At 38.0% G+C, this 14,749-nt stretch overlaps 4 protein-coding genes across 11 annotated transcripts in view; 1 reads left to right on the forward strand and 3 right to left on the reverse strand.

Annotated features, from left to right (window-relative positions):
* LOC128260166 (protein TANC2) overlaps positions 1-14,749 on the forward strand; it is a 62,037-nt gene that overhangs the window by 18,639 nt on the left and 28,649 nt on the right. The gene's annotated exons all lie outside the window — the stretch shown is intronic.
* Positions 315-934, reverse strand: LOC128260191 (uncharacterized). The gene has a single exon (XM_052992993.1). The coding sequence runs from the start codon at positions 805-807 to the stop codon at positions 424-426; it is 384 nt and encodes a 127-aa protein (XP_052848953.1). The 5' UTR covers positions 808-934; the 3' UTR covers positions 315-423.
* LOC128260172 (trichohyalin) lies at positions 940-4,064 on the reverse strand. The gene is made up of 2 exons (XM_052992973.1): positions 3,396-4,064; positions 940-2,443 (listed from the first exon to the last, which is right to left on the reverse strand). Exons 1-2 carry the CDS (start codon positions 4,035-4,037, stop codon positions 1,385-1,387), a joined length of 1,701 nt encoding a protein of 566 aa, XP_052848933.1. The 5' UTR covers positions 4,038-4,064; the 3' UTR covers positions 940-1,384.
* LOC128260193 (uncharacterized) lies at positions 14,064-14,455 on the reverse strand. The gene is made up of 2 exons (XM_052992996.1): positions 14,389-14,455; positions 14,064-14,334 (listed from the first exon to the last, which is right to left on the reverse strand). Exons 1-2 carry the CDS (start codon positions 14,453-14,455, stop codon positions 14,165-14,167), a joined length of 237 nt encoding a protein of 78 aa, XP_052848956.1. The 3' UTR covers positions 14,064-14,164.

Here is a 14,749-nt window from a genome sequence, read left to right on the forward strand (position 1 = left end):
CCCCAGAAAAAAACTCATACTGAACCTCTAAAAACCCACTTGAGTGACAAGCCAAAACACAGATAATTCAATCGCTTACTCAATGCCCTTTTTGGGTGGCAATAATCAAATCGGTTTTATGATCAGTGCAGTAAATTTCCATTGTAACAATTACCTGAAATTTGACATAAAATTCCCTCTTCAAGTCCAAGTAGATTTCCATACAAAACTTCCTAGGGCTGAAAAATAGATTCTTGATGTTTGAACAATAAATAAATAACAATCCACTACTTTTTTTTTAATTGATGATAAATGTCAAAACTATCCACTAGCGCTGATGGTTTTCCTGCGATTCTCCAACAAACTTTTCGATACATCCTCCTTAAATCAATCCCCTGGCTAAAAGGTTTCTATAGACGGACCTTTCGCGGTTCCTGAGCTCCTTTAGATCAATCCCCTGGCTAAAAGGTTTTTATAGACGGACCTTTCGCGGTTCCTCAGCTCCTTCATGGTCCTGGCCAGTCGGGTTCCGATGCGAACGAGACTCTCGACCAACTGCTGGTGCCGCAGGTTAAGTCTGTCCCTAAGGGAATCCATAGATAAGTACTCCTCCTCGCCCATTTGCTCCTGCTCCAGCTGCTCGTCCAGGTCGGTGATGCGGTGCAGCAGGTGATTCAGTCTCAACTGGGTAACTTCGCGATCGAATTTCAGCTGCAACTCATCCAGTTTCTTCAGCTCCAGCCACCTCATTTCGGCGGGTGGAATAAGTTTGCCCAAAACTTCAATGCTCATAGTGAGAACTCCAGAGTTTTTCTTTGTCGCTGCCATTTTGTTCTTTTTTTAAGGTTTTAGGTCACACAATAACAACAATTAATTTAGTAAGTAAGGAAAGAGCTTTTGATTTTATATTTCAAATATTTTCAGAGTTCTGTAGAGCTACCTACCGTCTAACGTTACGTATTCTAAACTGAATTTTAAGCAATAATCAGCTAAAAAATGCTTTCTCTCAGCCTCCTACTGCCCTTTAAGTATTAGTTTTCTTACCAATTGAAACCAATACAAGCTTGGTATAAATATCTTTTTAAGAAATTGAACTCCAATGACTGAATTTGGCTGTACAGTGAGTAATGGCATTGGAAATCGATCGCCAGCGAATTGAATATCGCACCTTTTATTGCAATTCAATACTGTTGTAATGGATAGCATTCGAATACTTTTGCCTTCGAATAACAGCCTACAAAGTTAACCACAATTCATGTCAGCTAAGGGGTTTTATTTTCAAGCATTTTGTTTTGAGGTTTCTTTAGGCTATTTTTGATTTGCAAATTCAATTTCAAAAACAAGATATACAATAAAGTGGTTAATTTCATGATATCGCTTGAAGATCTTCTCCAATCTTAAGCAATTATTTGGAAATATTTGAACCCTTCCTAGCCTTTGCTTCCTGCAGTATCAGGGACTCTATTTTCTTAATGTTCTCCTCGATCTTCTGCCTCTGAAGCTGCTCTTCGTTGCTTAGCTCCTTGGCATTTGGTTCCTGTTTTCCCAAACTTTTTTCCTTGTCCTCCGATTGACTATCTCCTTGAGTGCGCCTGCCCATGGGCAATCGGGTGACCATATGGCGAGGAATGCGTATTTCCGCTCCAATGCGATTCTCGTTTTTGTACTGGCCAACGGCCCGGATGAATGGCTTCAATGGACATCCCTTGGCATTTGCCTCGTCCATGAGCTGGTGGGCGTATTCGAAGAAGAAGGCATCTTCGCGCAGCTCCTCCAGTTGGGCCTCCCGATTGTAATTGGTGCCTGGTCTAGTTTCCTCCTGGATTCGTTTCTTCACCTGGTCATCGAGTTCTCGACGGAGTTTCGTAATGCGTTGCAGGTGCTCCTGTCGTTGCTGCTTCTTAAACTGAACATTGGTGAGATCGTTCTGAAGACGCAGCTTTACTGCCTCCCGGCGATCCTCCTCCGCTTTCAGTCTGATCTTCCGGGCCAGCTCCTCCTCCGCTTTTTGTATGGCCAATCGGGCATTCTTGGCCTGCTCCTTGGCCTCCCGCTTCTTGGACTGCTCGGCACTGTGGACCTTTCGCATCTCCTCCAACTGACGCTTGTGGCGCTCCTCATCCTCCCGAGCACTGTAGTGCAGTCGAGGTGCCAGCTCCTTGGCCAGTTTCTCATTCCGCCGGATGCGCTGCTCCACTCGCTCCTTGGCCCTGTCCCTTTTGAGCTTCTCCAATTGTCCTTTGGCCTGGTTGTGGACATCGCACTGCACCTGCTCCACCTCCTCGAGCATTTGGAGGCGCTTCTGGCGCTGCTCGGCCATCACCAAGGAGGCCAGAGCCCCCTCCTTTTTCTGCCGCTTCTTGGAGGCCTGCTGCTCCTTCTCCTTGTCCCGCTGATCCTTCAACATGCGCTCGTTGAGCTCACGCTCTTGAAGGGCTTCCACCAGTTCCTTGGCTTTGATGGCCTGAAGAATGAGGGAAATGAAGTATATTTTCTATAAGGTCTACAGTTTTCATTTTAAAAAGTTACAAATTGATATCATATAGACCGTTTGAATTAATTAAAAAGGAATGTTAAGGGATATACAAGTGATTTAAAAATTAAATATTATCATTATAAAATCGATTTTTTAAGGTAAAAAATAACCAATGTTATAAAGTACCCTCTGAATAAAGCGCTTTATCGTATATATTCGATCTAATTAATAACCTTAAATCATTTATCCTATAAGAATCAGTACATCAGTATTATTGCGAATAGTAAAAGGTATACCGAGAGAAATACCCCATAGTAAAATTAAACTATAAAATATTTGAATGTAACATTGCTTTTCAAAATCTTGACCTCGAGCCGGCTAATAATTAATATAAATATAAATTTACTTAAAATAAATTAAAAACATAATAATGTAATTATTAGCATTTTTAATTGGTTTATCAAATAGGAAAATTGTATAATAGATTATTTTTTTTTTAATTTCAAACTACCTTTTTTTTATACTTTAAAACAAAAATGATTTGATTTAAACACAACACCCCTCCTGGGTAAATCAGTACCGAAATGTTTATTAAAAAGTGAAAATATTTGGATTTATCCATGATTTTTCTCTGGGTGTAACATTAAAAATAATTAACAATTTCAAAACGCAAAAGTTAAAAATATTTATTTTAATTAAAATCAAAAAATAAATGAGCTTTAAGAAAATAATTATAGCATTTAATAAAAATAAGAAAATGTTAAGCTTTATTGCCCATTTGCTATTTCTGTTGTACCTATTGGCATTTAGGCGTAAGTAAATTTAAATTTATTGACTAGACCCAGAAGAAAAGATCATAAACGTGTTGGCAGATGACATTCCACTAATATGTATACTCGAAAGATGCATGATGAATGGATATGTATTTTCTTACACCCACCTGGCGATCCCGCTCTCTGTCGGCAATCAACTGCAGAAGCTCCTTTTTGTACTCGCCCAGCTGCTGGCATTGCTCCTTGTGGCGCTGCTGGGCCTCCTCGAATCCTCGGAGCACCTGCTCCTGGAAGATTTTTCTGTCCAGCTCCTCCTTTTGTTGGCTGGCCTTGGCGAATTCCGCCTGCACCTGTCGCTGAACGTTGACACTGCGCAAGACCTCACTTTGTAAGCGGGCGCACTGAAGTTCCCGCGGACCAGGACGCAGTTGCTCCAGTAGTTTCTGGGCAGCCTCGATGCGCTCTCTTTTGGTTTTCTGATGCTCCAGGCGCGAGGCCTTGGTCTCCTCCTCCGCCAGCCGTTTGGCCTCCAGGTGCTCCTCCTGCTGCTGTTTTAGTTCGCGGGCGCACTCCTCCTCCCGCGTGATGCACAGATTCCTTCCGGCAAACTTCCGTAGGAGCTCCTCGCCTCCGATCCGCAGCCTTTCATCCGCCTCACTGCGCAGATGCTGCTGATGCAGTTGCTCCTGTTTGGTTGCCTGGCTGGCATTTGCCCGGATTCGTTGGAATCTGCTGCTGGAGATGACCACTGGCGGTTTTTCCCGGAAAACGGGTTCACGTCGCTCTTGGGGCAACCAACAATACTGCATGATTGAGAGATGATTATTGACTGTTTAAGTTTTCATTCTGTCAGTTGAGGGGTTTCCATGGCTGTCGGCTTTGTTTGGTAGTTTAGGGGAAAAAGTTATTTTGTAGCCTTGGAATCGAAAGGTAAATGAGGCTTCTAAACAGGAACACAAATAAAATATTTATAAAATTTTCTATACACTTAGATGTTAACTAATAAAACCGCCATTTAGTATTTGTAATTAAGAGCCGATTGTCATTTGGTTAACTTCGTTTCAGACTTTACCTAAATGTAATAAAATTATGCCACCAGAAATATATTCAAAATCATGCATCTTGATAAGTTTAAACTTTATAAGCTACATTCTTAAGAATCTACTTAAAACCCCTGACGATATGATCCAATTTAAACTATCTTTTCTTCAAAATTAACCAATGAAGCAACCAAATTATTTGGTAATGCTTGATTTTATCGCTTAATTCCATTGAAACCATCCTAACCCATCATCCCACAAGTGTCGTAACCGAAATGCCAAAACAGAAATTGTCGAGTGTTGACAACATTTTGAGTAGTTTATTTTAATTAATTAGTTTTGTGTGCAGAGTTCGCTGTGCGCACTGTTGTCCGACACAGCGACAAGTTACTGTCAACGCAAATGGCAAAGATTTTGGTTTGATGGCTTAATTATGTCCAAAAGTTATGTTGAGGCCATTTGGCATAGTCGGCGCAAGTGACAGGTTTTGTGATAAAAGTTGTTGATGCTTTTGGCAATTACATTTAGCCACAATTTTTGTGGGGGCTATCCAAGCCGAACCGATCCAATCTGGTGTGGTTAGATATCTGGTTTGGGCTCGCTCCGAGTTTTCCTTTCAAATTGTCGACTCATTTCCCGAATGGCGAGCCAAACCCTAAAGGGCAAATCTATTTGGGCACGCTTCATTTGGCTCGTATCGGAGCATTGAAATCGTAGATTTACTTCAAGAGGGTTCAAAATATATTTAATTAACACCTGGCTGTGAATCCGTACAAAAACACCGGCACAATGGCCCGTTTACAGACCTTAGGAATATTCATTTCAATTTTGAATTGGGTCAGTGCTCCGCTTTTGTCGCTCGTTGTTGGGTGTTTTTATATCTAACCAAGCCACACAAAATACACAAACCCATGACGGGCGATAAAGAGGCAGGCCCTACTATTTACACCATAATCCAGGTTATATACAAACATTATCGCAGCGCAAGTCACTTTAAGTTTTAAACTTTAAAGGTGTTACAATGCGGTCAGTTTGCAGGGATAGAAAGTTCTAAGAAGTATGAAAGTTTAGTGGTCGTTAAGTTAAGACCTTGAGCTGGGGACTTTCTTACTTTAGAGCATTATTTATATTTTGCTTAACTATCTAAAGAAACTATAAAGAAAAGCTTTTAAAATGTTTTTTAAGATTTATCGCATTTTTGATTGAGAACTTTTTTAAAGTGCGTTACAATTTTAAATGTTACTTTTAAATGTTTGAAATAAAAACAATTTTTACTAGAGGATTACGCGAAACTTATTTAATTCGTACCAAAATCGTTTTTCAAAAGTTGTATATTAATTCTAGAATTTACAATTTTGATGCTTAAGTTAAGTGACTCCAAAAATTATATATTCAAGCACAAATAATTGAATTATTTTTTAAGCTTTTTACACAATGTCCCCAAATTTCTATAATTTTTATTTTAATTCTACCATTTGACCCGGTTTTCAACCACTTAAGATCACTGTTAGTCATTTTCTCTAGCATTTAGAGCACTTCACAGTTTCCCAATGCTTATGACGTGAAGTGGTCTCTAACTTGCTCACTTACACCAACTGAACAGCGACACCAACAGCAACAACACCTCGTAGGAGAGACTGCGTCAAGTACCCGATTCTTATCTAATCGAAACTTATTGGCTCCCCATAGACTTTGCCTGATACCATGTAAATATACGACTGCCAGTGGTTCTACTTTGTCTTCGTGCTCGTAGAAGGAGCATATAGGCAGTCAGCCGGACAGGCGGACAGCCGAACAGCCAGACATCCAGACATATATCACTTGATCTTCAAGTGCGAATGACAGCTCGGAGTAGGAAAGACAAGAGACAAGAGACCAGAGACCAGCAACCACAAGCCTTTTGCCTGTCCACGACTACCGTCCAGTTCGTTGCTTCCACTTGAATGACTTCATGTGCCCCCGTCGGAAAACTTGAAAAACTTGTCTTTGTCTCCGTTGCCAGAGGCTGGGGCAAAAGGCAGAGACGCAGAGGCGCAGAGACGCAGTCATACAGCCGCACTTACCTTACTTGCACTTGGGAACTAAAGAACTGAAGAACTGGAGAACTGGAAAACTTGAGATCTGGAGAACCCAAAGAACACAAGAACCACAACGGGAGATCAAGAGCAGCAAGAACAACGACTGGGCCAACAAATGAGTGCAACTGTTTTAGCCCGAACCTGCAGTCCAGTTTACACAAGCTACATACAGTAAAGAAGTGAAAATAAACGAAAAGAAAACAGAACAATCCCCAGTGGCTTCTTCTTCTGAATCTCTCTGTATGTGTATCTGTATCTTTTGCCGATCTGCAAGTTTTTCCCTCTATTTTTCTGGTGGTTAGAGCAATTAACATGCAATTAAGAGACGTTTCAATCTCAAGAGCCATGGCCAAGAGACAACGTAAACACTTTAAGCGGAGCCAGGGTCCAACTTTTGATGAGCCGATCTGGCTTCTTACCAAGGTTCTAATTATAAAGTTCCAATCGTTGAGAAGCGTTTCCATAGAAAGTTCAGAGAGGAAATTGATTGAATGTTTTATGCCAAAAGAATTACACACAGAAGCAGTGAAAAATGTGTGTGTAATTTATAATTTATAGAACTTTGCCCTGCGATCAGTCATCAATCAGGTATCCATTGAGTCAAGGCACACACCCTAATTTCTATCAAACATACATCTTTACAATGTTCCATAGTAAATTATCTACGAAGTTCTCAAGTTCTATTTCTGGACATTATCATTTAGCCTTGTCATGTGCTTTTTTTAAACAACTGATTTACAGTTTTGATAGGCATATTATATAAGAGAACATTGCCATTTCTTGTCTACGATCTTGAGAGCCAAGACCAGATCATAACGGAGCATTTATGCCCATGTTAAAAGGTGGGTCGGAATTGTGGTTTGATTTATTAACCTTTCGGTCAAACGATTTATAAGCAAAGTCAAGAACAATAAGTGCCAAATACTTTCGAGGCTTATGTCATCTTGTGGTAACAACTAGAACTTGTAAGTGTACTGGTATAGGAATTCGTAAGAACGATTCTCTGCTTCCCAAAACAAATTTAATTGAAGCGAGACACAAATTTATGTTGAGGCTTTTCAATTTTGTGGGGTTAAATCAGTTGAACTCTTAATTGTGTAGTTTCATTATCAATTGAAGCGTTCCGTTCTTTTCACTATAAACACGCTTGACAGTCCAGTTTTGTTTAGATAATTATAGAATAGTTGATTTCATAGGGCGATATGTGTGGCGCAGCTATTAAGTTTTCCATGCCAGTTCGCCAACAAAACAACATTTCAATGTCAACTCGATCACGTTTTCGGAGGCAATTTGTTGCTGGATTATTTCGAATTTGATACAGTCTAAAGAGCGTGGCAAATTGCCCAAGTGGTTAAGGGGAGTGGAAAGTCTCGGTCTTACATGAGGTTTTACACTGGTTTTGTCATCCATTGACAAACAAACACCTGAGACTTCGATTGGGTAACTCTGTGTGTCCAACTACTCGATGTTGGTTGTAAGTTGAGCTATTAGATCTTCTTTTTGCGTACTGCTGCTCATGCTCGTCGATAATCTGAGGTTAATCTGGTTGGGCTTGGTTATGCCTCCTCAGTGTCATTTCAAGTGCTCGTCGAGTCGTCAATGTTGCTCCATTAATCTTGTGGTTAATGTTAAAGACGAGTTAGCCAAGTAATTATTAGGTCGTGTGGATGTAAGGTCATCATGAGCTCAGAGTTAACTTTCATGATCTGCGATCTGTAACCCATCCGTCCATTCACCAATTGATGACTCATTTGGAACAATGACAGCTAAAAATATTTTTAAATTCTTTATTGACTTTATGAATTTCTGTTTTGCCAACGAAGCCAATTCAAGCTGTCAATCAAACAATTACAAAAGTGTAACCGAATATTCTATCTCAGGGTTTGATTTCACAAAGAAATACTTACAGTGCTGATTTTTTTTATTTATCTAAAATAAAAAGCGAAATCAATCAATCAAAAGGCATTAAAAATTTTATTCTGAGATATAAAAACACAAAAAAAAAAAGTTGAAACCAATTCCAACGGCGGGGCCAATCACACGCTCTATTTACAGCAAATTAAAAATTCAGAAACTACAGAAACAAAAACCGACCGTGAAGAAACAAAAACGATAAAACTGGTACAAATATTGGTCAAAATATTTACCAGCCCCGCCCAGAGAAAGAATTGATTAATGATCGCCAGAACGGAGCTGAGAAAGTGCCTTAAACGCCACAATAAAAGTTAAAAGATCGAAAGGGGAAATTAAATCTTACACACATTACAAACACCAAAGAAGGAGAAAGATACAAATAGGGTTTGTATGGTGTTGCACTTGGCGAAAAAGAGAATAGAAAATAAGCTTAAGATAAGTAAAATATATTTATAAACATACCGTATATATTGATAATAAATTTCATCGATTTGAAAATAAAAAATGTTTTACAATATTAAAAACCGTTTTAAATAAATATTTTTCTTGAATTTAATTATCAACATATATATTATTTTTAATTAAGAAGTTTTAAGTAATGCAAGCCATTTTGGCTTAAGTGCTGTTTGTTAAACCGAAAATTTTTTTATTTTCTTATTCTTGTTACTAATTTTAATGTTGAGTGTGTGGCTTCCACTCCAAGTGGCGCCCACACGTGATGGCCATCCTCATTTGGTATGCTGCCTTCGAAGTCTTTGTGGCAGATTACCATCGATGGCGTCGCGTAACGCGCCAGACAAATGCTGAAAACTTGTCAATTCCTGGAGGGGTATAGAGGATTCCCAGATGGGTAATTTATGCAGATTTATGCCCAATCCAGTTGAGAGAAATATTTTATAATTTGTTTAAGACTTCTGCAAGAACTGCGGACGCCAAAGCCGCTTTTAGCCCATTAGCATAATGGACCAATGTTGGCCAGAAGGAGGATCTTAGATCAGTAGCCAAAACCAGAAATGGTAGACTAAAATCTTTGCAAGAAGTAGCAACAAAAACTGTTAATGATGTGCTAATGTCGCCAACAATATTTGACAACCAAAACAGAAATATAGTTTTTACAAATTATGGTGATATAACCAACAATGAAGACTTGTGCCAAGGGCCACTTTAAAACAAATACCCACATACTTAGGCATGATAATATAGAGGAATATCAGTAAATTAATGCGAAATTGCTACGTTGATATTTGTGTTTTAAGAATAAAAGTTTGCTCACTAATTTTATGTTAATAGAAAAAATTGTTTAAATTTATATAAACAAGAATAATGAACTACTTCTTGGAAATTAATTTATTTCTTTGCAACTTCATTTTTAGTTTCTATATTTTGCCCCTATTCTCACGTTCTCGCGAATTTAGCATAACCAAAATTAATTTTAGCACATTATCATCATTTATAAACTATTAAGATAACATCTTAATTTTGTATTTGAACATAGCATTAGCAAATCAAATTTCTGCAGATTTATAGTCAAACAAAAGAGCTACAAAAAATCTAAAGTTAAGCGAACCATAGTGACAAATATTATTCATAGATTTCTTTCTCTTCTGCCACAACTTGTAAGTTAAGTCAACTAAATTAATACGTTTTCGATGAAAATGCGTAATTAATTTGGGCGGCTGGTTTGGTTTTTCTTGTTTACAACTAAAGAAATTCGAATCCCAAATTAGCCACTTATTTTCGTTTAATTAATTTAAGTCTAATTTTTAATCCCAAAGGGGGAATACAAAACCAAAGACGACCGACGAGTTAGGCAGATACTGATGAGATTTTTGGGCAGATGATATTTCATCTGCATAATTATGCATTTTGGACCAACCGATTATGCATAAGACTAATGCGCCAAGGTCGATTCGGTGTGGAAGTCTTTTGTTAATGGAAAGTCAATCTGAATCGTTTGAAATGAATTTTTAAGCGATGACTTAGCTTTGCATTCATTCGGAATGTTTTGGTTTTCTTTACGAAATGCGTTTAAAAACAGATCTAAAGGTATAGATATCAGTTGTTTATGGATTAAGTGGAACGGAATGTGACATAACAGATTTCTTTTTTTTTGTAAGCAGATTTAAAATGCCTAAGATTTGCTTTTCAAAAATATTATAATTTATTTTTTATCTTTATATACTGTTTTAAAATAGTTTTTGAATAGAAACTAAATTTAAAAACTAGTTAAACAGATATTTGTTTACTAAATGGAAAGTTTATTAAAATAAAATCCATTTACAAAGAAAACTCTATTAATTAGAATAGAGTTTTCAATATAATTCTAATTAACAGAGTTTTTCTATAGATGTTTCCATTTTCCTAGAACAAGAAATGTGTTTGTAAATCAATAAAATTGAACCAAAGATTTATTTGCTTTTATCACCTGTTTTTCATTTCCACCTCGAACCCGCATAATGCCGCCAATTATAGGCTAACAAATTGCCCAACTCCGACTAGCCATATAGACCGAAGCGAAGGCGATGCACTAAATCTTTGGGAACTCGAATCACTGGCTAAATGCAGCCTACAAGCCCGCATTAGCGAGGCGACTGATCGATGGTCGCTGCCAATTATGGACAGCGATCTCTGGACCACGGCTAAACTTACTATGCTCGATACGACCACGATGACTGCGACGACCCACAAACCCGCGACTCGAAGACTGTTTGTCAAATATGTCTTATGAATGGAACGTGAACGAATGATCGAGTGAATGAATCAGCTGCGAATGCAGCTGGGGCGTATTGGAAATGAATGAATTACTCGATAGACGAGGTGGCCAGCCTGTCTGGGCCGATTTTTGGTGCGTGGGCTTCCCCCGAAAATTGCACTCCACACTACACACTACAAATCCAAAAAAAAAAAAACGAGCAAAATTGTTTACAAGTACGAAATCCCAATCCCGCGGCATTGACTTGGGCGCTTGTCTGGGGGCCGAACACTCGACGTCTTCCACAATGAAATTGTCACTTTTCATTCGTTTGGCGGGCTCTCCATCCAGCTCTTTGAATTCGTTCGGCCCACGTTGCAGCGGAAGTGCCATTTGATTTATTCGCATTGGGTGATTTTATTTCTGTGTATTTGCCGCGAGTGTGTTGGCAAATTTCCGGCCGGCTTGACACACATTTGAATTTGCATGTGTCGCACAGCTTTTAAGTGCCATAAATATTAATTTACGGCTATACATTTGATTTGGCTTTGACTAATGGTGGCATTTCACTCGCCGATCACCTCAAGATGGTGTCTTATTCACATGGCACTTATGGCTTGAACTTGTTGTCTTGCTGCCTTTCCAGGAATGTGGGTCAATGCTAAATGGTAGATAAAAGAAAACAAATATTTTTAAGTAGAGGGAAGAAGTTAAGTTTATGGATGATGGAAACATGTGGAAAAAACTGTTAAACAGAAAATACTTAAAGTAAAGTCTTGTGGGAGTTCTGTTGGTAACGCAAATCAAATTTTTTATAAATTCATAAATATTACAATTTTTTTGATTCAGTAAAAGCTAACATATTTAGCTCTTAAGTATTTTTTAAAGTATTTAACTAGATAAGCATTCTTTAATTTTTTTAAAATTTATTTGCTTAAATATAGTTATGTTGCAGTTTGAATGGCTTGTTAATAAAGTCTGATTTCGGTTAATAAGAAAGGTTTTTATTATAGACAAAAATAGAATTTGTAGTCATAATCATGTCTTATTTTATTTTCCTTCTCATATTAAAGGTTATGATAATTATGTGTTCATTTTGGTAACATATCCGTTATATTGACATAAGCAAACCGAGAAATTGAAAACCTTTGTAGCAATCATTTTCTCCGTGTGTCATGGGTTTTTCCTGAAAAGTGAGCAATGCCCTCTGCGCAGTGGTCCATAGTTTTAAGTTGGCCAGTTGGCAACGCCTCGTTTTTCCGGCCCAGTCTTTCTCCCCGCAGGCTACGCTTAGGTAACTCTTCTCAAACGAACCCAACTCACGTTTTCACGAACTGCTAGAGAGCAGCGCATCAAAGTGCAGAATCTCACGAAATTTGCCATTCGAGCGGCCATTTGGGTTATTTATGGTCGCCGATTTGTTTGCGACTCATTTAACAACCGGACAACTCGCGCGGCTTTATGACACATTTAACAGTTTGTTTCTGGGCTTACCTTTTCGCTGGTCGAACTTTCGAAATAAATGTAAAAAAGTTAACGCACAACAGCCAGAAACGAAAAACGAATGGAAAACATCAAATTTCGCGCTTAATTTGATTTGTTTTTGTTTGTTTTTTGACTTACCTGCCTACCGTTTTGTTTTCCTTATTCTGCCTTTCTCTTCGGGGCACTCATTATTCTTGGCTTTATTTTATTTTGTTTGTCACCATTTCCCCAGAGAAGGTTTCAAAAATACTGAGCTACTCATCAAGCTAAAACTGCCACTAAGCTAAAAAAAAGTACATTGTTTAGGTCCCTGCCCACAAGTTCACCAGAATAATGCAAATAAGTGCACAGAAATACTGGTATAATTATAGATCGCTTCGATTCACTTCCGACTTGCCGGGAAGCTGACTCATTCAAAAGCCAACGATGACAAACAGTATTCACTCAGATACTGCTCTCAAATTAATAACAATGCCAACCATGACCCACGCTGAATTTGCTCAACAAAAAGCGAAAAAACCTAATAACAAGAAATCGTATAATAAAATAAAAAAATATATATCACAACACCTTCCACCCACGCAGTGAACTTGAAAATGTTTTATCAAAACAAAGCCTTTAAAACGATCTAATATAAAACACAACATAAAATTTATTTTAAAAGCAATTAACATAGACAAAACAAATCCCAAAGTCAAAGCAATTAACTAAAAATGTTGATAAAATTGTTAATAAAAAAACCCAGACGCAGTGCAAAGAAAATGTTCCATGTCGCTGCAGATTCATTTGCAGAGCACTCAGAAAATATTGACCATAATTGTTAATTGGCGACTGTTAATTGTTTTCTTAATCATTAACTAACATTACAATTATTGTGTATAAATCGAAATTAAGATGTTTTAAAGAATATTTAATTTTTGAAATAGCTGCAAAGGCGTAATAACTTCTTTTCTTGTTTTATTGTAGAATAGTGTAGGTTTTACTTTGAGTGTAACCTCTGTTTTTTTGCTGAAATCTAATTGAGGCTGCAAAAAGCTGTCGATTTTGTGGTTGTGCTGGTGGTCAGTGATGCTTGGTGTTTTTTCTTTGGTGGCAACTGGTAAATGGTCCATGGTCCGTTGGGCACTCACTTCAGGCATGAATTGATTTGGTCTGGGCCTGGGTCCAGTCGTCTGTCAATCAATTGTAATGAATACGCACTTTTCTATGGGAGCTCGGCAGGAGTGTTTTCCCCTCTCTTCCCCCTCGTTCCCGCTGGGTCAGACGTTTCTCCATTCAACCCTGAGCTGTCCAATCGACATAGAAAACTCCATTTAGAATAACCCTGACCTGCCCTGCAAATCCGACGAATTGATAAAAATACTTTTACCCAGTGCTTGTAAATCTGTGTTCAGAAAATGATAGCGGCTTTCAAGTGTTTTGCGATTTAATTTTTAAATGAATATCAGTTGGTAAGCTTTTAATATTATTTTCTACTCTTTCCGCTTATTTTAGTTGTTTTCTTGATTTTGCTTCTTTTTTCATTTCCAGTTTAATACTATTAAGCAAATTTTTAAACGAGGTTTTTGAATCATCTTTATGTCTACTTTGGTTATTGCCCTTTCGCAGAAGAACAAGAGAAGCTCGTGCCCTTTTGTTTTGACTATATATTTAGTAATGGGTCATAAAATTAGAAACCAGTTTTCGAGACAGTGTGAAAGATTAGATTTAGGGCTTCACGGTTAGCTTCATGGATATGGAATCATTTTTTCGTACTGCGTTGTGTGGCAGCATTTCCAGGGCTTAGGACATGTGTCCACTTCGCCACTTTTTAATTCCATCCATTCCATGCAAACAAGGTTCCAATGAGTGTGGTTCCTCCATTTCTCCAAAACGCAGGATCCTCCGTTATTGCATTCTAAAAGTTTTAATTTTTAGAAGAACCTAAAGAGCAGTGCTATCAGACTTACGCTCAATAAAGTAAACTCCGCAGGATTGATAAGAAGTATAGACCCCACTATAAGCCAAACGACAATCATTTCGGAGAAGGAAGTTGTATTCAAGTGATGCAGAAAGAATGGAAAAAAAGCTAAGCTAATTGGTTTCAATAGCATTCGTTTCAGTGTTGTAACCAAGCTACACCTTTTTTAAAACCTTTTACATTTTTTTATGAACTATTAGTAATATTATTTACTTGAGAAGTTTGTCTCCAATTTAAAAGGAAGTCTTTGCCATTGTTACTTCATCTGATTGCTATGAACTTAGCAAATTCCCTTCCTAGATTCCCACATTCCTCTGAGAACCAATTTTCTACTTATGTACTTACAAATTTG

The sequence above is a fragment of the Drosophila gunungcola genome (genome assembly GCF_025200985.1).
Source record: "Drosophila gunungcola strain Sukarami chromosome 3L unlocalized genomic scaffold, Dgunungcola_SK_2 000014F, whole genome shotgun sequence".
In the NCBI taxonomy this organism is placed as follows: domain Eukaryota; kingdom Metazoa; phylum Arthropoda; class Insecta; order Diptera; family Drosophilidae; genus Drosophila; species Drosophila gunungcola.